Source organism: Symphalangus syndactylus, chromosome 9 (genome assembly GCF_028878055.3).
Source record: "Symphalangus syndactylus isolate Jambi chromosome 9, NHGRI_mSymSyn1-v2.1_pri, whole genome shotgun sequence".
NCBI classification, from domain to species: Eukaryota; Metazoa; Chordata; class Mammalia; order Primates; family Hylobatidae; genus Symphalangus; species Symphalangus syndactylus.
The window spans coordinates 98,668,777-98,690,695 of NC_072431.2; the positions used below are offsets into that span (position 1 = coordinate 98,668,777).

At 40.4% G+C, this 21,919-nt stretch overlaps 1 protein-coding gene across 6 annotated transcripts in view; it reads left to right on the forward strand.

Annotated features, from left to right (window-relative positions):
• PDE1C (phosphodiesterase 1C) overlaps window positions 1-21,919 on the forward strand; it is a 692,034-nt gene that overhangs the window by 666,836 nt on the left and 3,279 nt on the right. For 2 of the 6 annotated variants that reach the window (XM_063609693.1, XM_063609692.1), the window contains one exon: window positions 9,209-10,207. The exons of the other annotated variants lie outside the window; for them this stretch is intronic. In XM_063609693.1, coding sequence (XP_063465763.1) covers window positions 9,209-9,222 — 14 coding nt within the window. In that variant the 3' untranslated portion in view covers window positions 9,223-10,207. Of the gene's footprint in view, window positions 1-9,208; window positions 10,208-21,919 lie in introns of those variants that run through there. 6 annotated transcript variants of the gene reach the window in all.

Here is a 21,919-nt window from a genome sequence, read left to right on the forward strand (position 1 = left end):
TCTTTGACTAGGAAAGGGAACTCCCTGACCCCTTGCGCTTCCCGAGTGAGGCAATGCCTCGCCCTGCTTCGTCTCGCACACAGTGCGCTTCACCGACTGTCCTGCACCCACTGTTAGGCACTCCCTAGTGAGGTGAAACCAGTACCTCAAGCAGAAATGCAGAAATCACCCATCTTCTGTGTCGCTGGGGCTGGGAGCTGGAGACTGGAGCTGTTCCAATTCGGCCATCTTGGCTCCACCCCCCTAACATGCATTTTTATAAGTAACCTTACATTCTTGTACATAAATCTTCTGAGTCTGTAAGTATGGATTTACCATAGATTCCTCTAGGTAAGATTACTGGCTCAAAGAATGCATACATATTCAGGTTCCTGACACATTATTACCAAAGTGATTTCCAGAAAGATGGTATTAGTGTATGGTTTTAGCATGAATTTGTCCATTTCACGATTCCCTTGCTAAAGTTAAACATTATTTTCAATACTTTACTGATTTGATAAGAAAAAATGATATCTACATTTGGTTTGAATGTATCTTTCTATTAAAAAAAGTTTTTTTAGTGTTAATTCACCTTTACATTTCTTCTTTGGAGAATTACCATATTTCATCCATTCTGAGAGGCACATTGCCTTGCATTTTAACCCATTTTAAGTTGGGATGTTTTACAATCAATGGTGTGTGAAAATTCAATTAGCAACATTTTTTTTCTTGGTTGTACATGAAATAACAGTTCATTTTACAATTAGTGGCATTTTAGATGAAATATGACTTATGTCTGCCTGCTTTTGTAACTTCAATTTCTGTAGCTCCCTCACCCAAGTCAAACAAGTGGACTCCGCATGTGCTGAATAACCCTTGAACTTTTCTTGCCTCTGTGACTGCCTGGGATGCTCCTTATTCTCTTCTGCCCTTGGCTAATTTCTCTTTGTAGTCCTGTCAAAATTATCTAGGTGGAATTAACAGTGCACTACAATTTTTTGCTTCTAAGTCCCGTTGTCCATTGATAGGTGGCTTTTTCCATGATGAGGACTGTCTTATTCCTTTCTGCCCCCAGTGCTGCCAAGGTGACAGCCACTTACTGGGTATGCATTAATGTTTCTAAGCTGGGTACGTGGTGCGTGAGTGAGCCGCCTCCCACTTAGTTTACAACTACGCAGAAGGGAACCATCCTCAGAAAAAAAGTCTCATCTTAAAGTTTGGATTTGTTTCAACTCTACTTACTTGCTTTTGAGTAGTGAGTAGATCTTGTTCTTTAGTCTCTGGAAGCCCCTCGCATCTCATCTCTGCTTGAGGTTATTATGCTTTTGGGACTACAGAGTATCGGGAGGACATCAGCTTTAAACCAAGCAACTCCAGTGTGAAGTGATGGTGTTTGCTCCTGACAAGGTCACAGCCTTGCTAGATCAGGTGGGACTTCTGAGGGCATCCTTGTCACCTCCAAGAATATGCAGAGCTATCTTGGGACCCACTTGCTCTGCTGGGGACCCAGGGATGGCCACTGGGTTCCCAAGGCCTCTGACTCAGAATCACAGCTACCTTGTCTTTAGCCATCCAAAGTGGTCCCAAAAGGAGCGTCTTAGGCTCTGCATTCTGAGCATCTCCAAAGCCTACAGGGTGGTAAAACACACTCCTCTGCCCTACAGGACTTGAGAGATGGTCAGAGGTGGAAGTGGGTAGTTCTCAAAATACCAGACATAATTAACCTGTGTAACTGCTACTACACAGTGTACAGATTGACACTGCAGGACAGAAGCTGCAGGGCAGCAGTGCTACGCATCCTGAGGGGTGTACAGAAGGAGCTGGAATCATGCTTTCACTAGCAGATGTGCTCACCACCTCATTGCAATACCCAGCTCTCTACTTCCCTTCCTGCCGCAGGAACATCACAGATGCCTCACTCTGGCTTGTGTGCCGTGGGGGCCCCTCCCCATGCATGCTGGCTGCTGCTCACAGCTCCACCTTACCATCTCATAGCTGTAGAAGAGATGACTCTTCTGAACGACCACCAATAGCTAGAAGCTTTTAAAAAACGTTGATTTTACAGCCAGGGAATGGATTTAGTTGGAATTGTAGGGTTTTATATTTCTTCAACACCACCTACACGATTAGATCCAGTGCAGTCAAATCAATCTGCTGCAGGCTGATCCAGTTCAATCATTAGGAGATGAAAACATTTGCTGTGAATTCCGGTCAAGATGGTCGAGTAAGTTCATTTTTTGACAAACACTCCTCTGCTCAAACACACGCAAAGGTAGGTAAAATTATAATAAAAAATACATCTTTTAAAAAAGCTGGTGCCAGAGACAAACAACTCTGGGAACCAGAAAAAAAAGAGAACTACAGAAGCCCTGGGACAGCTGTGATCCATGTCCTGAGTAAGGAGTGGCAGGAAGGAGCTTGAATCCTGTGGAGCAAAAGGGACTAAAAGTGCTCCAGGGGACACTGGGAATCAGAGCTAGGGCTATAACCTGAATACAGGGCATGGGGTGGACAAGCTAAAACAACTGCTGTCAACCTGTTTCCTCCAAGCTACAGCTTAATAATATTAACAGGAAGCTGTTGGCCTGGAGAGATGGAAGGACATTGGGACAGCTTTTCTGCCAGACCGAGCTAGCTTTGGAATTGGATCTGCAATATCTCAATATGATTATAGAGCATTAGTCTTAAAGTGCCATTATAAGGCTCTGAAGTGGAAGTTTAAGGGATGAGGTGGAAGTAACTACAAAACTCTAGACAGGCAAGAGAGAGAGAAAGAACCCAAAACCCAAATATCTTCTACTTGATATTAGCCAAAATGTCACAGGCAAAAAAAGAACCAGTGGGTAAATTGGACTTCATTAAAATTAAAAACTTTTTATACATCAAAAGACACATGAATACAGTGAAAAGGCAACTCACAGAATATGAGAAAATATTTTCAAATTATATATTTGATAAGGGGTTAATAGCTCAACAGCAGCAGCAGCAACAACAACAACAAAAGTAAAACCCAATTCAAAAATGGCCAAAGGACTGGAATAGACATTTCTCCAGAGAAGATCTACAAATGGGCCCATAAGCACATAGAAAGATGCTAGTCATTAGGAAAATGCAGATCAAAGCCACAATGAGATGCCACTTCACACCCATTAGGATGGCTACTATAAAACACAAACAGAAAATAGCAGGTATTAGTGAGTGTGGAGAAATGTGAACCCTGGTATATTGCTTCTAGGAACATAAAATGACACAGCTGCTGTGAAAAATGGTCTGGCCAAAGGCAAAGTCAAGAAGCAGGGAAGTGTGGCTTGCCAGGGGGAGGAGCAGTGCAGGTTAGAAAGCAAGGGGCGCAGGTACAGGAGGAAGAATTGGTGCCAGCAGCAGAGTGTACCACAGAAATCGGCAACTGGAACATGAATTTATTCCAGAAGGAGTTAATTTTTGGTGCAGGCTGTCAAACACTTTAAAATGTATTTAGGATACTCAGAGAGCCAAATGGAGGAAAAATTATCCTAAAAACAATAAAGAAAAATTGTACAAAAACCAAGAAGAGCAGAGATATGTAAAAGAAGTGATTCAAAATCTGAAATTTTAAAAAAGGAAGCAAACATATAGTCATTGCAATTTTAAAAAATGAAAAATTATCAGTTGATAGTATAAATTCAAGGTAGAACACAGTGGAAAAGATAATTAATGTTGGAGGATAGTCCTGAGGACTTCACACCAAATATAGCATAGAGAGGGAACCATATCAAAAAATGAAGGATCGTGAACCATAAAATTCTTAGAAGGAAACGGCTGGGCTCGGTGGCTCACGCACTTTTGGAGGCCTAGGCGGGTGGATCATTTGAGGTCAGGAGTTCAAGACCAACTTGACCTACATAGTGAAACCCCATCTCTACTAAAATACAAAAATTAGCTGAGCATGGTGATGGGTGCCTGTAATCCCAGCTACTCGGGAGGCTGAGGCAGGAGAAACACTTGAACCAAGGAGGCAGAGGTTGCAGTGAGCCAAGATCATGCCACTGCACTCCAGCCCAGGCAACAGAACAGGACTCCGTCTCAAAAAAAAAAAATTCTTAGAAGAAAACATAGAGGTAAATCTTCATGACCTTGGATTTGGCAGTGGTTTCTTAGATATAACAATGTGCAAACAACCAAGAAAAAATTAGGTAATTGGACTTCATTAAAATCAAAAACTTTTGTGCTTTGGAAACCACTATCAGGAAAGTGGAAAGACAATCCACAGAGAGAAAATATTTGCAAATCACATATCTGATGAGGCTCTTGTATCCAGAATATGTAAAGAATTCTTACAACTCAACAATAAAAAGACAACCCAATTAAAAAGTAGTAAAGGATTTCAACAAACATTTCTCCAAAGAAGATACACAAATGACATGTGAAAAAGATATTCAACATTATTAATCATTAAGGTAATACAAATCAAAACCACAGTGATATACCACTTCACATGCACTAGGATGCTATAATAATAATAATAAAAAAAACAAACGAAATAACAAGTGATGGTGAAGGTGTGGTGAAATTAGCACCCTCATATGTTGCTGGTGGGAATGTAAAATGGTGCAGCCACTTTAGAATACAGTTTGGCTGTTTTTCAAAAAGTTAATCATAGAGTGACATACATGAAGTACTGATACATTTTACAACATGGATGAATGTAGAGAACGTTTTGCTAAGTAGAAGAAGCCAGACACAAAAGGTCACATATTGTATTATTCCATTTACATAAAATATGCAGAATGGGCTAATCCACAGAGACAGAAAGTACGTTAGTGGTTGTCACGGGCTGGGGAGAAAAGAGAGTGGAGAGTGACTTCTCATGGATATGAGGTTCTTTTTAGGGGTGATGAAAATATTCTGGAATTAAACAGTGGTGATGATTGTGAAACATTATGAATATAGTAAAAACCCTCGAAATGTATACCTCAAATGGGCAAAATTTATGGTTTATGAATTATAGCTCAATAAAAAATTTAAAAGCATGGAAGATAGACAAATTGCTGTAAACTACTTCTCTCAGAAATTTTAGTAGGGTGTGGAGAAAGTGGTGGGAAAGCAGTATTTCAACAAAGAGGTAATAATTTCCCAGAAGTAAAGAAAGACTCAAATTCTTAGATGGAAAGTACATCTCCAGTGCCATAACTAAACAAAAAGAAATTCATACCTAAAGACATTGAATGACATTGCCTAAAGCTACATCAAGGGTGAGGAAACCTTAAATGCTATGAGAAGCTGATTATGTGCAGGGAAGTTGCAAGTAATCAACTGATGGCAAAATTTGCATTGGTAACAGTAGAAGCCAGAAGACAATGAAGAAAATATCTTCCGTATGCTAAGGGAAAATAGAGCAATATGTAATAGTTAAAATAGCTAAATTATTGCTTATGAGTGAAGGCACATTAAAACATTTTCAGGTATACAATGATAATTTACCACCCACAGACAGACTTTCATTAAAAAAAGTGTCAAGGCCAGGCACGATGGCTCACACCTGTAATCTCAGCACTTTGGGAGGCTGAGGTGGGCAGATCACCTGAGGTCAGGAGTTCAAGACCAGCCTGGCCAACGTGACAAAACCCCATGTCTACTAAAAATACAAAAATCAGCCAGGCATGGTGGCACATGACTGTAGTCCCAGCTACTCAGGAGGTTGAGGCACAAGAATTGCTTGAACCTGGGAGGCAGAGGTTGCAGTGAGCTGAGATTGTACCATTGTATTCCAGCCTGGGCCACAGATCAAGACTCCATTCAAAAAAAAAAAAGTGTTAAGGGAAGTATGTCAACAAGAAGAAAAGTGAACCCACAAGGAATGTATGAGACACAGGAATTAGGGGTGAGCACATCAGTAAATAAAACATGTTGGTAAATTTGAGTGACTAGTGACCATAAAATAACATCCGACTTTTGTGTTAAAATAGGAAAGAGAAGCTATAGATGGAAGGCGGGATATTTCAATATGGACCTAAGGAGTGCTAAGATCTATCTTGTCTTTGGTCAGAACTATGTAATTTTTGTAACTTTTTAACACAAAGGATCATCAGTAAAATAATGGAAACATAATAGCATTGTTATTCACTGAATATTTGTGTTCCCACCAAATTCATATGTTAAAATCCAATCCCCAATGTTGCAGGGGTCCGTCCCGCAGACCTTGATCCAACAACAGATGAATAACGTACACTGACACAGATATTATGCTCGTCAGTCCAGCTGAGAGTCTAGGCTGCTTACAGACCCCAAGGAGAGTGCTGTAAACAGTGGCAACCGCAGCCTGGCTCAACTCACTGGCCTTCTTAGCATTTATTCAGCACATATTAAATGACAAAAGTCTCAAGTAAACACCACTAGAAGGTAATTACCATTGCCAACCCCCCAAGTAGAAAGCAATCATGCACTTGCTAATGGCAAAGGTTAGTCTTAGGACCACATGATTTAACAAGCTATTTAGATAGACTCCTCTACATTCCAATTTTAATTACTCTTGCTATAGCTCAAAGAGGATTAGGCTGCCTTCAGCCATAACTCTATCCTGAGGCTTTTGCTAAAACCTTCTGGCCTTTTAAGAAGGTTTATTTTACAATTTTTCCCACCATCCTGACTGAATCCCTACACAATGTGATGAAGTTTGGAGGTGGAGCCTTTGGGAGGTAATGGTCACGAGGATGGAGCCCTCACAAATGGGATTAGTGACCTTATGAAAGAGACCCCAGAGAGCTAGCTTGCTCTGTTTTTACCATATGAGGGCATAACAAGAAGTCAGCAGTCTGCAACCTGGAAGAGGAAGAGGGCCCTCCCTAGAAGCCAACTGTGCTGGAAACCTAATCTTGGGCTTCCAGCCTCTAGAATTGCAAGAAATAAATTTCTGTTGTTTGTAACCCACTCAGTCACAGTACTTTGTTATAGCAGCGCAAGCTGACTAAGCGAAGTGTATTAGTCTGTTCTTGCATTGCTATAAATAACTATCTGAGACTGAGTAATTTATAAAGAAAAGAGCTTTAATTGGCCCACAGTTCTTCAGGCTGTACAGGAAGCATAGTGGCTTCTTCTGGGGAGGCCTCGGGAAACTTACAGTCATGGCAGAAGGTGAAGGGGGAGCCAGTACTTCATATTGGCAGAGCATCAGGAAACAGGGGAGGTGCCACACACTTTTAAATGACCAGATCTCATGAGGAATCACTCAATATCATGAGAACAGTACCAAGGGGGAAATCCACCCCCATGATCAAATCACCTCCCACCAGGCCTCACCTCCAACATTGGAGTTTACAACTGGACATGAGATGTGGGATGAGACACAGATCCAAACCGTATCAGCAGGCACCTAAGTCAACAAATGAACAACAATAAACAAAGAGAATGTATCAACTTAATAGAAGGCTAAAGGAAGACAGAGAAGCAAAGAATAAAGAATGATAAACACAAAACAAAATTAAACAGTAGAAATAAGTCCAAAAATATCAGGAATAACAATAATTGCAAGTGGCTTCAACTTGCTTTTAAAATATAGAGATTATTTGATTAGATAAGAAAGAAAAAATCCAGGTCTATCTTCTTTTTAAGAGATGCCTTAAAAAAACTTTTGCCATACATTAGGTTTGCTAATGCATAGCAAAAGAAATTCCATGCAAGATATAAAGCTAGTTATTTGAAAACCTTCATCCACTTTAGCAGTTGTATAGCATTTCATAATGCAAATATTCCAAAGACATATAATCATTCTCCTATTGATGGTTGTCTTCCACTTTTTGCTATTACAAACAATGCTGAGCATAATGTCGAGCAAGTAAAGCAAGTTGCAACAAGATATATGCTTTTTAATACAATTTATATTGTTTCAAAACATGCAGAAATATTAGATATTTTGTGGATACACATGCAATAATTTCATACATAAAGGCGCAGCAATAAATACCAAATTCTGGAGGATGGCTTTTCCAGAGGGAAGAGGGGGAAGCATCATAGAGAGGATCTACTGGGTAACTTAATTCTATCTGTGTTAATTTCTTTCATAAAATGTTTAAGCAAATGCAAAAATTATTAAGATTTTATTAAACTGTATTGAGAGTATGGGTATTTGTTATATCATTATTTATACATTTCTGTATGCTTAAATGATTTTATATTAAAGATTTTTTTTTTTTGAGACAGAGTCTCACTCTGTCACCCAGGCTGGAGTGCAGTGGTGCCATCTCGGCTCACTGCAAGCTCCACCTCCTGGGTTCATGCCATTCCCCTGCCTCAGCCTCACAAGTAGCTGGGACTACAGGCACCCACCACCACACCTGGCTAATTTTTTGTAGAGACGGGGTTTCTCTGTGTTAGTCAGGATGGTCTCGATCTCCTGACCTCGTGATCTGCCCGCCTGGGCCTCCCAAAGTGCTGGGATTACAGGTGTGAGCCAACATGCCCAGCCATATTAAAGAATTTTTAAGTGGAAAATCTGTGGCTGTTTGGCAAAACACTTTTGTTTAGTTTTATTCATGTAGACATGATTTCATAGACATGTCCAATAAATTTAATGATTTCCCTTTCTAACCTATTGGGTGAGATGGGTGTTGGGACATGGGGATCTGAGTATTTAGGAAGTTCTGCAAGTAACATGTCTCAATCCAGAAACCACCAACAACCACTTCATTAAAGAACTGCTTGTATGGTTTCAGGAATTATCTAAGGGGATGTCCTGGAGCTCCAGCACCAGAAAACTGCTCTGGGGACCTCACCTTGATTTCTTGCACATCTATAGCAAAGTGACTCTTGCACCTGCAGCCATTTTTTTTTTCCTAGAGACGACCTTATTTATTGCCCCAAGGGGATTTGTGAACCCAGTCAAGCTTCGTGGGTGGGCCATCCATGATGGAAGCTGGGGAAATGTTGGCTTTCACCAGAGGAGTGAGTGGTCCAGAGCTTCGGCACCGCTAACAGCCATGATTGCTAATGATAGTGACTAGTCAGTGACTTACTTCTTAGCAGATTCCCCAGGGCATCTCCATCACCTTACTTTCCTGAAGTGATCACTGAATGGAAAGGTATGGTACCATAGTCATTCCTCCATGCAAATAGCTGATTGCTCCTCCAGTGTGCACGGTAGTGTTGGCTCTGTAGATGTGGCTCTGCTTCTAAACTCCACTGCCTGCTGTAGAAAGAGTTTGTGTATTTAGATGCCAGCTGGCTTGCAATGACATTGTTGTGTGTCCTGTTTTAGGGGACTACAGATAAAATGTTCATCCAGAGGATTCCTCAGAAGAGACCGGACCAGCTCTGAGGTCTGAAGACATTTTAGGAAGCTTATGATTCTTTTACCAAAGCAAAATATTATATGTATTGTAAGTTATTGAGTAATTAACTTCAAGAAATGATGACTTCTGATCTCCCTAATACAGGCTTTTAACAACAGATTTTTTTTTTTTTAAGATGGAGTCTCCCTCTGTCGCTCAGGCTGGAGGGCCGTGGTGCGATCTTGGCTCACTGCAAGCTCCGCCTCCCAGGTTCACGCCATTCTCCTGCCTCAGCCTCCCAAGTAGCTGAGACTACAGGCACCTGCCACCACACCCGGCTAATTTTTTGTATTTTTGGTAGAGACGGGGTTTCACTGTGTTAGCCAGGATGGTCTCGATCTGCTGACCTCGTGATCTGCCTGCCTCAGCCTCCCAAAGTGCCGGGATTACAGGCGTGAGCCACTGCGCCCAGCCCAACCACAGATATTTTAACATGTATTGCATATCTACAAATATCAGGGACAACATTAGGTCCTTAACATGTATTATGTCATTGAATCCTCACAACAACCCTCTAAGGGAGGTACTATTATTTCTATTTCACAGATTAGGAAACTGAGGCACAAAGAGATGAATAGCTTACCCAAAGTTAGCAGGGGGCAGGCCTGTGCTCTTTTCTCTGAAGGTCATTGCCAATGGTTAAAGACTGATTCTAAATAGTCCTCACTGTAACCACTTTTCTTTCGCACTTGTATTCTGCCTAGGAGTGGGATCAAGCTCCATGTACCAATATCAAGCACATTGTTGGGGTGTGGGAGGGATCATGTACTATCTTTTAAGTGAAGACTCTGGTAAGTGTTCTCTCTGCAACTGTCTTTTACCTGAGTTGATTGAACGATGGCAGTTATCACTTACTGTGGACTGGATCAAAGCCTATCCCACTTGATCCAGCTTTGTTATGCAGGAGCTCTATCACCTTGAAGAAATGTATCTTTATAGGCTTCTTCTGAAATTGGCCACTGTTAGTGTGAACAAAGGACAAAGGAGCTTCTGAATAGCCTTACATTTCCAATCTTCTCACGCACAAGTGGGAAAATGCACACGTTGTTGAGAAAAATACAGCAAAAGACTTAGCTTGCATTATCTCCAAAATATGATTCTCCATTGAAACAACTAGAATCATGCCAAGACAAACAAAATGAAAACAAAGAACCACATTAATGATGAGAAAATTTATAACCACATTATAAATGAGAAGATTAAAGATGATCATCACCTTGAGGGAGTTCATTTTTAGTCTATTTTTATATCCTTAGCATTAAATCATGAAGTCACAGGGCATTTGATAGGAAGCCATCATTTGAAAAAGAGCCGATTTTTCCAGCCTCATTTAAATTGCCCCTCCCCTTTCACCTATTTGTTCAGGGAAAGAAGGCTCAAAAGCTATGTCTCAGTGCCTCCCCATATTATCATGAGACCAGTAGAAATGAGCTAAGATTTTAGCATTTGTGTAAAACAAAGGGCTCAAACTTGAAAGCTTGAGAGGAAAGGATCTTGCTGACATTCTTCTCAAGCAAACATGAAAAGCAAAATCTAAATATCAAGACACTGCTGAAGAAAGAGAGAAATATTCAGATCTGTAGATCCCAATCATCATTTCCAGCTTGTGTATATTCAAAATGATTCATTTATTCTTTAGTAAATGGAAGATTTATGAAGGTTACTGAGTGTGAGGTAGAGTAGTTTATTCACTCATTAAATATTTCTCACCACCAGTTAATACTGTGATTAAATTCTGGGGATGCATATACTGCATCCCTATCCTCAGGAAGCTGATAGGCAGGATTGAGTTATTTATGGAATAAAGCACAAAGAAGCTCCAAAAAATCCAGGGAATCACTGGCTCAGGAATGGCTTCCAATGAGTGACTCAAATAATTACCATGACTCAGCATAATAAATGCAACATGTCTTAAGAATGAGAAGTGTCCTTGACAGTTTTCTAATGATTTCAAGATTAAAATTCAGGGACTGGAACTCCTTCCATCTTGGTTGGTTATCTAAGGCATACTTCCCACTGGGATTTCCAGCACTCTTTGTACTTGAGGTTAGGTATTACTCAAAGTGATTGAATGGGCTGGGCAGCATGGCTCATGCCTGTAATCCCAGTACTTTTGGAGGCTGAGGTGGGTGGATCACCATGGTCAGGAGTTCGAGACCAGCCTAGCCAACATGGTGAAACCCTGTGACTACTAAAAACACAAAAAAATTATCTGGGTGTGATGTTGCTCACCTGCAATCCCAGCTACTACAGAGTCTGAGGCAGGAGAATCACTTAAACCTGAGAGGCTGCAGTGAGCCGAGACTGTGCCACTGCACTCCAGCCTGGGCAACAGAGCAAGACTCTGTCTTAAAAACAAAAACAAAACCAAAGTGACTGAATGAACCACCATATTTTTACATTGCCTAAATAGTTTAGAATGTGGGCTAGCCATTTTTCCTTTGCTTAAAATGGCACATATTTTCAGCAAAGTGGCTTTCTCTGGTAGCAGACTGGAAATATATATATATATTCACAAATGCAGATTTTAAATAACTGGTCTTTTGTGAGTCAAAGTGGTGTATTCTCTGCCAAATATTGACATATAAATTCATTAGGTTAATCTCTTCATTGTGTGGTGAGATCTTTCATGTAATAAAACCCATCATGTGGGGAATTATGTGACTTTTCTATATTGTAATAAGAAGATCCACCAGGGAGGGCGCTATCATGAGGCAGCAGTGATGATCTTTCGTCTTCCTGTGCTGTGTAACAAAGATGGCTATATATCAAATACCTACAACATTCTGGGCATGGTGTACTGTGCAATGGCACATGGGTACTGCATATGCATATTCCCATTTATATTTCCTTTAAAATCCTCACCACAACCATGGAAGGCAGTTACTATTCTCATTTTAAAAAAGGAAGAAAGAAAACCAAACCCTGAGTGCTAGAACAGATTATTAGGATTTCACAACTAGTAATAGCTTAGCTCTGTGACATGCCCCAAGCCCATGGTTTTTTTCATAAGACCACCCACCTCTCCCAAAAGTAGATGTCCACGGGCTCATTTTCCTGTCACAGACCTTAGCACTAAGATCCTGTCTTAGATCTATTCTTAGTTTAAGAATAGATTATCACCTTAGACAACACTACATCTAATGCCCATGGTATGACAGTAATTTTCTCTCATACCATGGGTTAAGTTTGCTAAATTGTGTTTCTACAATCTTAGCACATGGCTGAGGGTTGGGCATTCCCAGACAACAGGAACAGGGAGCAGGTTGGCCGCCTCAGCATCCTTCTAAAGCTAAGTATAAACCAAATTGCTCTCAAAACAAACTCAGTCCCAAAGGCAGTGGTTTTCAAGCCTGGCCACACATTAGGATAACTGGGCATTACAAACATACTGGTGTTTGGGCTCCACTCCAGGGTGATCGATTACTTCAGAGACTCCTGGGGGTAAGGCTTGGGCATCAGTACTTTTCAAAGCTCCCCAAGCAATCTAATGTGCACCCAGGATTCAGAACCACCAGTGGGAGAAAACAGCTTCAGATTGCATGGAAGGTAGCAAAACTGCATGGTTTATCTGTTTTCTATGGATGCATATCCCTCTGGGGATCTGGAAATGCTGGTTGGGTCATCTTTCCATACCAGACTAGTAGCGGTTTGGTTCAGGCAGGATCAGCTCAGCTCCTTCTAAATAGCTTCTCAGACCGCAAGCTTCCTGTCCCCTGCATTCTTTGCTCTGTGTGATGAAAAAATGGAAGCCATAGATAATTCAGCATTCTCACTTTCTTGAGGTAAAGTCCTTGGAGAATCTGGGTCTTTAAAAATGTAGATAATGGGGACAGGCTTGGTGGCTCACACCTGTAATCCCAGCACTTTGGGAGGCCGAGACAGGCAGATCACTTGAGGTCAAGAGTTCGAGACCAGCCTGGCCACCATGGTGAAACCCCATTTCTACTAAAAATACAAAAATTATCCAGGTGTGGTGGGATGCTTCTGTAATCCCAGCTACTCAGGAGGCTGAGGTGGGAGATCACTTGAACCCAGGAGGCAGAGTTTGCAGTGACCTGGGATGGTGCCACTACACTCCAGGCTGGGTGACAGAGTGAGACTCAATCTCAAAAAAATAAAAAATGTAGATAATGGGCTTAATCATTCTAGTTTTTAATATGAAATATACCTTGAAGAGTTTAAGAACAGATTATCACCTTAGACGACACTACATCTAACACACATGGCACGAAAGTAATTTTTTGGTTGGGTTAAAGTTGCTAAATTGTATTTCTACAAAAGGAAGGGCTCTTATTAATGTGGCCTCACTATAAGGCTTTTGTGTCTTAGAGAGACAAATAAATTCCCTAGTTGGGAAAGCATGCTGCTACTAAATTTTCCCGGCGCTTGCAAATCTTCTAGGTAGTTCCTAAATGTCTTCACCTGAGGAAAGGGATGGAAATTGATACTGAATGAGCACCTACTATGTGTCAGCACTGTGCTGGCTGCTTTCACATGTATGATTTATTTTTATTCTTACCATTGCCCTGTGAAGTGAGTGTTATTATTTCCATTTTTTTAAATGGAAAACTGAAATAAAGTGTCCAAGTCATATGGGGACAGAGCCAGAACTGAATCTGGCCAGCTTCCAAGGATGGTGAGGAGTTGCAAATGAGCTCATGGAAGATGAAGAACGAGAGGATTGGAGAGATGAAGACAGTAGTTTTCAAACTCCAGTAGTAGAGCAAAATTATCTGAAGAGCTTAAACAATTCCTGAAGGCTTAGTCCTACCCTCATAGATTCTGCTTTAAGTGATCTGGGGTACAAATTGAGCACTAAGAATTTTAAAAGCTATCTATGTGGTTCCCATATGCAGCCAGGATTGAGAACCACCAAGTTAAAGAGTCCTGGAGCTTGCCTGGCTAGACTCCACTGGCCTAGAGTGTTGGAATACTTGTCAATATTCCAACCTGGCAGAAGGGAGGGAAAAGATGAAAGGAGTTATTTAAGAGAACTCTTTAAATCAGGAACTTAATGTAGTTACTTCCTGAGCCATTGCCACAAACTATTTTAAAGTGGGGTTAGGGGATGACTTACTTTTGTTTACAGGGAAGCAAGATTATTGCTTCAAAATTATTGATTATTCAAGGGTATTCAATAATCCAGTATATGACACACGTATATACCTAAATGTTAATAATATAAATGAGATACCATTTTGACTTGACTCTTTTAATTTATTATTGGTAGTTATTAAAACTTACTCTGCATTTTGGTACAAGATTATTTTAAATACGGGGGGATAGGAGGAAGGGTCTGAAATCAAATTGCATGTGTGTGAATCCAGAATCAAGACTCCTTTGTGCTAACTGTGTGACTTTGGCCAGTTACTTTAGCTCTCTAAGCCTCAGTTTCCTCACCCAAAGAGGAAGTGATAATAGTACTTGCCTCGTAGGATTGTAGTAAAGATTCAAAGTTAAATTCTTATCATTGTGCCCAGTACATAGCATCAGCTATTACAATGATTTTACCACAGCGGTTCCTGAAATGAAAATCATAGGATCAAATCTCATATTGTCCCATCCTCAGTGGGGCTCATGTTAACATTCCAGTCCCTTGCAGTTCAAAACTCCTGGATGGTTTTTGTGCATTTTGATAAGGGCTTTCTACCTAGAAATAGAATGTATAGTAGAGTTTTTTCCTTCATATAAAATAACATTTAAGTGGCAATAAATGATTAATTTTGTTAGTTTAGTATATGTGGTTCGGTGTGTATGTGTGTGCATGCATACACATTGCAGCTAGAAAGTGTCTATAGGAGGAAGTGCTTTTTCCAAAGGTCATATCATAGCATTATGTTTGAAAGAGAAAAAACACAGATATCCAACACATTTTTGTTTAAAACTAAGGCTGCCAGTATTAGAATTTACTCAAAAGCACCGAGTAGACCAAATTATTGCCATTTGAGGTGATGCTCACCTGAAGAGGTTCAGAAAACCTCCACCTGAAGATACTGCTGCACTGCAGTGTGGGGTTCCAAAGGTCACACTGAAGTCACAGTGGATTGAAAGAACCAAGGCCAGTGCTATGGGGAATCATACTGAACTCAAGGGAATGAGGCCAGACCCAAGCGTGGATGAGGACTAGTGACTGTTCTCTCTTGATTGCTCTCACTTAGTGGAAAACAACAGGGTATACTGGGTTAATGACTTGATATAGTATGATATGATATGATAATAAATTAATTCCATTTTTCTGAGGGCATTTTCACTCTATAAGATGCCCTTGATAAAAAGGAGCTATTTAGCCAAATAAAATTGAGAAAAACTACATGCTATTGGCTGTTCTCAGGGATTCTTAATAGATGTTATTATTTAAGGTGTTGGTAAGTCCTGGTGTGAAGATACTAGTTTAACTTTAACTTAGTTAAATTTGATTGAGGAAACCCTCTCCCCGCAACCACATCTATTACACAGCTTTGTTGAAGGGTACTTTGGTTTCCAGTAGACTAATATAAATAATCCTAATAGCTGTATTTGATATATGAATGAATTTGGACCTGTTTCCCGGAGAAAAATAATTCTGTACAACTGTTTCCCATACCAAAACAAAAAAGTGGCCACCAAGAAAAATGATCAGAGAAAGAGAAAGAGAGAATGGAGAGGGAGAGAGAGGGAGAGACAGAGAGAGAGAGAGAGAACAAAAGATAGGCTGGTTGTGGCAGTGAAAGGGGAGAAAATCATAGATACCTTTGGGAGAAATTGTTATATTTATGAAAAATAATTAAACAATTGAGAGTTAAAACTCCTAAAAGAGCATTGCTTTTATGAAAATCAAACATGGAGCATAATTATAAAATAAAGGATGGTGATGTGTCAATTTTTGACTTGAACTTTTGTTTTTCTAAGCATGTTTAAAAGTAATATAGATAATTTTCCCAAGTTCAGGCACTGCGCTGAGATATGTGCCTTTGTCAAAATGTTCATTAACTAATTAGATCATTTTCTCCAAGCAAATTGTTCTAAGAGATGAGGGCAGACTTTTTTAAAGTATCCCCAAGGGGAAGAAGTGTCCAACTTGCTGATAATCAACCATTTATTTGTGGTGGGGGTGGGGATCCAGGTTTGGTTCTTCTCCACTAGGGATGGGGGATTGTACGACTGGTTGGATTCAGCTGTAGGAAGTGGCCAGTCATTGAAAGGAGGAGGGTCAGACCCCTTCCAATAGTTTAGGTATAGCCAGACAATGAATGAGGGTACCCTCAGAAGGCCATACCAGGACCCCAGAAGAATGGTCCACGTTAAATTCAAGATGGTGCCCTCATGCCTGGCTCTGGTGTTTTGCTCTGCCACCAAATCACAATCCATTGCAGAGGGGAAAGGCAATGAATGCATACAAAACAGCAATGTACGAAATTTTCCTTTATCCCACATTTTGAGTGAGGGTGACAGCAGCCGTATAAGTATTTCCACAAACTCAGTGGGGAGCCGATCTGTATCAGCAGGTTCAACTCTATTTGCAGTGACTCCAGTGGCAAGGAGAGGTTTTGTTCTGACAACTAGAATTCCAGCAAATGGTAAATGTTTCTTCATGCTGAGAAGTGGGAAATTCAATAATACTTTGGCTGAGTTCCTGCTGAGTAGCGAAAATAGAATGAATATGGAGAGGGACTGTGACTTGAAGAGCAGTGAATCAGCTGGCCCAGACATTGCAACAATCTGCTGTTAAGCTGAAGCCTTCTCCCCTTTCTACACCATTCTCCAGAGTAATGGCACTGTTTTTATGTTTGTTCCTAGGGAATTTAATGCCATAATTTCTTGTTTACCCTAAGAAACAGAATTAAGCACTCTGAGATCTAATAAACAAACCCATAATAATATAGAAGAATATATATTACTATGCCACAACAGAGTCGTTTGCTGCAACTCTTTACTTCATGTTAGGATATTGCAATAGGTAAAGTTGGCATGGGTATCAAGGAGCTTGTAGCAATAGCATAATTTGTACCTGAACACTTTTTACTTCTGTGAGTGAGTTAAAAGTTTTGGAGGATGTTATCAGAATGGAAGCCCTATGAAGGCAGGGATTTCTGTCTGTTCTGTTCACTGTTATATCAATAGCACACAATAGGTACTCTAAGAAGTGGGTCAATAAATATTTTTTTAAGGCTTTTATGAGGCATACTTGGGAGTATGGGTACCTCATAAGTATTTTAATAGGAGAAGTAGCATAATTGTTTTTTGATTATTTTTACCATTTTTTTAAAATTATACTTTAAGTTCTGGGGCACATGTGCACAACGTGCAGGTTTGTTACATATGTATACATGTGCCATGTTGGTGTGCTGCACCCATTAACTTGTCATTTACATTAGGTATATCTCCTAATGCTAGCCCTCCCCCTCCCCCCACCCCATGACAGGCCCCAGTGTGTGATGTTCCTCTTTCTGTGTCCAAGTGTTCTCATTGTCCAATTCCCACCTATGAGTGACAACATGCGGTGTTTGGTTTTTTGTCCTTGTGATAGTTTGCTCTGAATGATGGTTTCCAGCTTCATCCATGTCCCTACAAAGGACATGAACTCATCCTTTTTTATGGCTGCGTAGTATTCCATGGTGTATATGTGCCACATTTTCTTTTTTTTTTTTTTTGAGACAGAGTCTCGCTCTTTCACCCAGGCTGGAGTGCAGTGGTGTGATCTTGGCTCACTGCAGGATCTGCCCCCCGGGGTTCATGCCATTCTCCTGTCTCAGCCTCCCACGTAGCTGGGACTACAGGTGCCCGCCACCTCGCCCAGTTAATTTTTTGTATTTTTAGTAAAGACGGGGTTTCACCGTGTTAGCCAGGATGGTCTCGATCTCCTGACCTCGTGATCTGCCCACCTCGGCCTCCTAAAGTGCTGGGATTACAGGCATGAGCCACCACGCCCAGCTATGTGCCACATTTTCTTAATCCAGTCTATCATTGATGGACATTTGGGTTGGTTCCAAGTCTTTGCTATTGTGAATAGTGCCGCAATAAACATACGTGTGCATTTGTCTTTATAGCAGCATGATTTATAATCCTTTGAGTATATACCCAGTAATGGGATGGCTGGGTCAAGTGGTATTTCTAGTTCTAGATCCTTGAGGAATTGCCACACTGTCTTCCACAATGGTTGAACTAGTTTACAGTCCCACCAACAGTGTAAAAGTGTTCCTATTTCTCCACATCCTCTCCAGCACCTGTTGTTTCCTAACTTTTTAATGATGGCCATTCTAACTGGTGTGAGATGGTATCTCATTGTGGTTTTGATTTGCATTTCTCTGATGGCCAGTGATGATGTTAATCTGTAGGCTGTGAAAAGTGTACTCAGCTATGGCTCATCTGAGATGTCTAGTACTAAGGTCCGAGGTGAACTTGGTTTTACTGATTTTCTCTCAGGTGTGATTTTGTAGAATAACTCTGATAGATGATTCTATAGAAGAAATGTTTACTGGTATGTTTCTTTTTTAAAATTTACATGACTAGAACTTGATCATCATAGAAAAATTAGAAAGTGTAAACAACCAAAGAGATAAAATAGCCATGTTTATGCTACTCAGAGATAACCACTGCTATGATTTAAATGTATGTTCTTCCAGATTTCCCTATGCACATATGTTTATATCTTATAGTAATGAGATTAGATAATATATCCTGCTTTTTCATTTAACACTATTACATGAACCTCTATTTTTGTTAGTAGTCATCTGTATCATCTTTCCATAGTATCACAGTAGTATATTCTAAGAACGGACCAGAATTTAACCAATTCTCTATGATTGTTCATTTAAGTTGTTTCTCATCTTTGTTTGATCACAAGCACCATGCATGTCCCTGTTATTGGAAGACACACGCAGAGCTGGTTTTTCACAAGGAAATATCAGGCATTGGACATATGCGTCCCTGACCTTGGCCCTTCCAGCGAATCCACTGTGTATCCTGCTCTTGCACTGGCTCTTTCAGTGACAGTGGAGGAGCCTGCAGGGAAAGCCAGTGAGCAAGGGTTCAGCTGGCTCTGTTTCCTTGCACTTTCACCTAGTTATTATATCTCATCTCTTTCTGATGATCATTTGACTTGTTTTCACCTTTATTCATGTTGACATTATCTCACTGACCAAACACTTTCCAGCAGAACCTAGAAGGGATGAGGTGTGGGCTGGCACAGAGAGGAGCAGGGGGAGGAAAAGTTAATGAGTACTTTACCTTCTATGTCTAGATCTGCAGATTAGATGCTGTCCTTATTATTATTATCTGAAGTTTCTGCTTTATTTAAATTTCCCTAGTTGTTACCCAGTGTCATTTTTCTGTCCCAGGATCCCATCCAGGACAACCCATTACTTTTAGTCATCAACTTTCCTTAGACTTTTCTTGGATGTGACAGTTCCTCAGACTTCCCTAATTTTTGGTGACTTTGACAGCTTCGAGGAATGCCTGTCAGGTATTTTGTAGAATATCTCTCAATTGGAATTTATTTGATATTTTTCATTATTAGAATGGGGTTACATATTTTTGGGAGGAAGACTCCAGAAGTAAAGTTCTATTTTCATCACAAAATATTAATTTTCATCATATGCCACTGGTGTCAACCTTGATCTCCTGGAAGAAGTGTCTACTAGATTTCTCTACTATAAAATTACTCTTAGCCGGGCGTGGTGGCTCACGCTTGTAATCCCAGCACTTTGGGAGGCCGAGGCGGGTGGATCACGAGGTCAGGAGATCAAGACCGCGGTGAAACCCCGTCTCTACTAAAAATACAAAAAATTAGCGGGGCGTGGTGGCGGGCGCCTGTAGTCCCAGCTACTCGGAGAGGCTGAGGCAGGAGAATGGCGTGAACCCGGGAGGCGGAGCTTGCAGTGAGCCGAGACTGCGCCACTGCACTCCAGCCTGGGCGACAGAGCGAGACTCCGTCTCAAAAAAAAAAAAAAAAAAAAAAAAAAAATTACTCTTTTGTCTCATATATTTATTTATTTATTTATTTATGAGAAGGAGTCTTGCTGTGTCACCAAGACTAGAGTGCAAGGACACCATCTTCGCTCACTGAAACCTCCACCTCCCAGGTTCAAGCGATTCTCCTGCCTGAGCCTCCCGAGTAGCTGGGATTACAGGTGTTTGCACCACCACGCCCAGCTAATTTTTGTATTTTTAGTAGAGATGGGGTTTCACCATGTTGGCCAGGCTGGTCTCAAACTCCTGGCCTCCAGTGATCTGCCAGCCTTGGCCTCCCAAAGTGCTGGGATTACAGGCATGAGCCACCGTGCCAAGCTTGTCTCATACTTTTGTCTGTACTTTTTGGAAGGATGTCACTTTGTCCAATCCATACTAAGGGTTCCTTCTCCTTAAGGGAGGCATATGTATATAAATTATTCTCCCACAATTATTTATTTATTCAATCATTTATTTATATCAGTGTGGACTCACGGATATTTATTTTACACTTCGGGTTAAAATGCAATACTACCTTATTTATTTTGTTGCTCAATTTGATTCAATTTTGGTCATTCAGTAGATCTTTCATTCAGGGCTCCGTTGTCTATTGTATTTGTTTGTTTGTTTGTTTTTGAACACTTCAAATTTTCTGGCTCTACAAGATGCTTCTGGTGCTTCTTGTATATTTCGTGTCCTAGTTCTGGAATCAGTCATTTCTGCAAGGAGCCCTGGTTTCTGCTATTAGCAAATGGTTTTAGAAACCAAGATCAGAGCAGTAGATGTGCTTATTGCTGCTGAGACTTCTAGACTGTAGTGACTTCATTGGTCCTAGACCCCCTCCCCTTCAGCTGAAAGAGCAAGAAAATATATGTGTGAATGCCAACTCATGTACATACACATATCTATAAATATTTTTATATATAATCACCTGTATCTCTATTAAGCTAAATATTAATTCATATTGATATCTTCAAGTTCATTACCACATGGACCATTCTAACCTCCTCCAACATTTCTCACCATCCACCCTCTGTTTACATAATTGTTGAATTCCAGTATATATGTAGAGTGGTCTTAGAATTGATAACCAATAGCCCCATGGGAAACAATTTTATCAACTAGAATAGAGTCCTTGTGTACAGCTTCTTTGGCCTTTAGTCTTGCAGATTCTGTTCCTATACAAGGTTACTTCGATGACCATCTTGTCCCCCACTCTTCAGTGAGATTGTTTCCTACATTGGCAATGCATTTACATTGTCTTGTTACAGTTTGCATTTCATTCTAGGATTCCTCTGACCTCTTAAATAGTTGTTTTTATTTGCATATATTAAGGATTATTCTATGTGCTATAAAGTTCTATGGGTCTTGACAAATGTGTAGTGTCATATATATACACCACTACAGTATTGTATGAGAGAGTTTCACTGCCCTAGAAATTCCCTGTACTTCACCTATTTAACCATCCCTCCTCTTTCCAAACCCCTGACAATCACTGATGTTTTTATCATCTCTATAGTTGTCCTTCGAAGGATGTCATATAAGTGGAATCATATGCTATACAGCCTTTACAGACTGACTTCTTTCACTTAGCAATATGTATTTAAGATTCATTCATGTCTTTGCATAGCTTGATAATTTGCTTTTTATCACAATGAATAATATTCCATTGTATAAATGTATCACAATTTGTTTATCCACTCAACTAT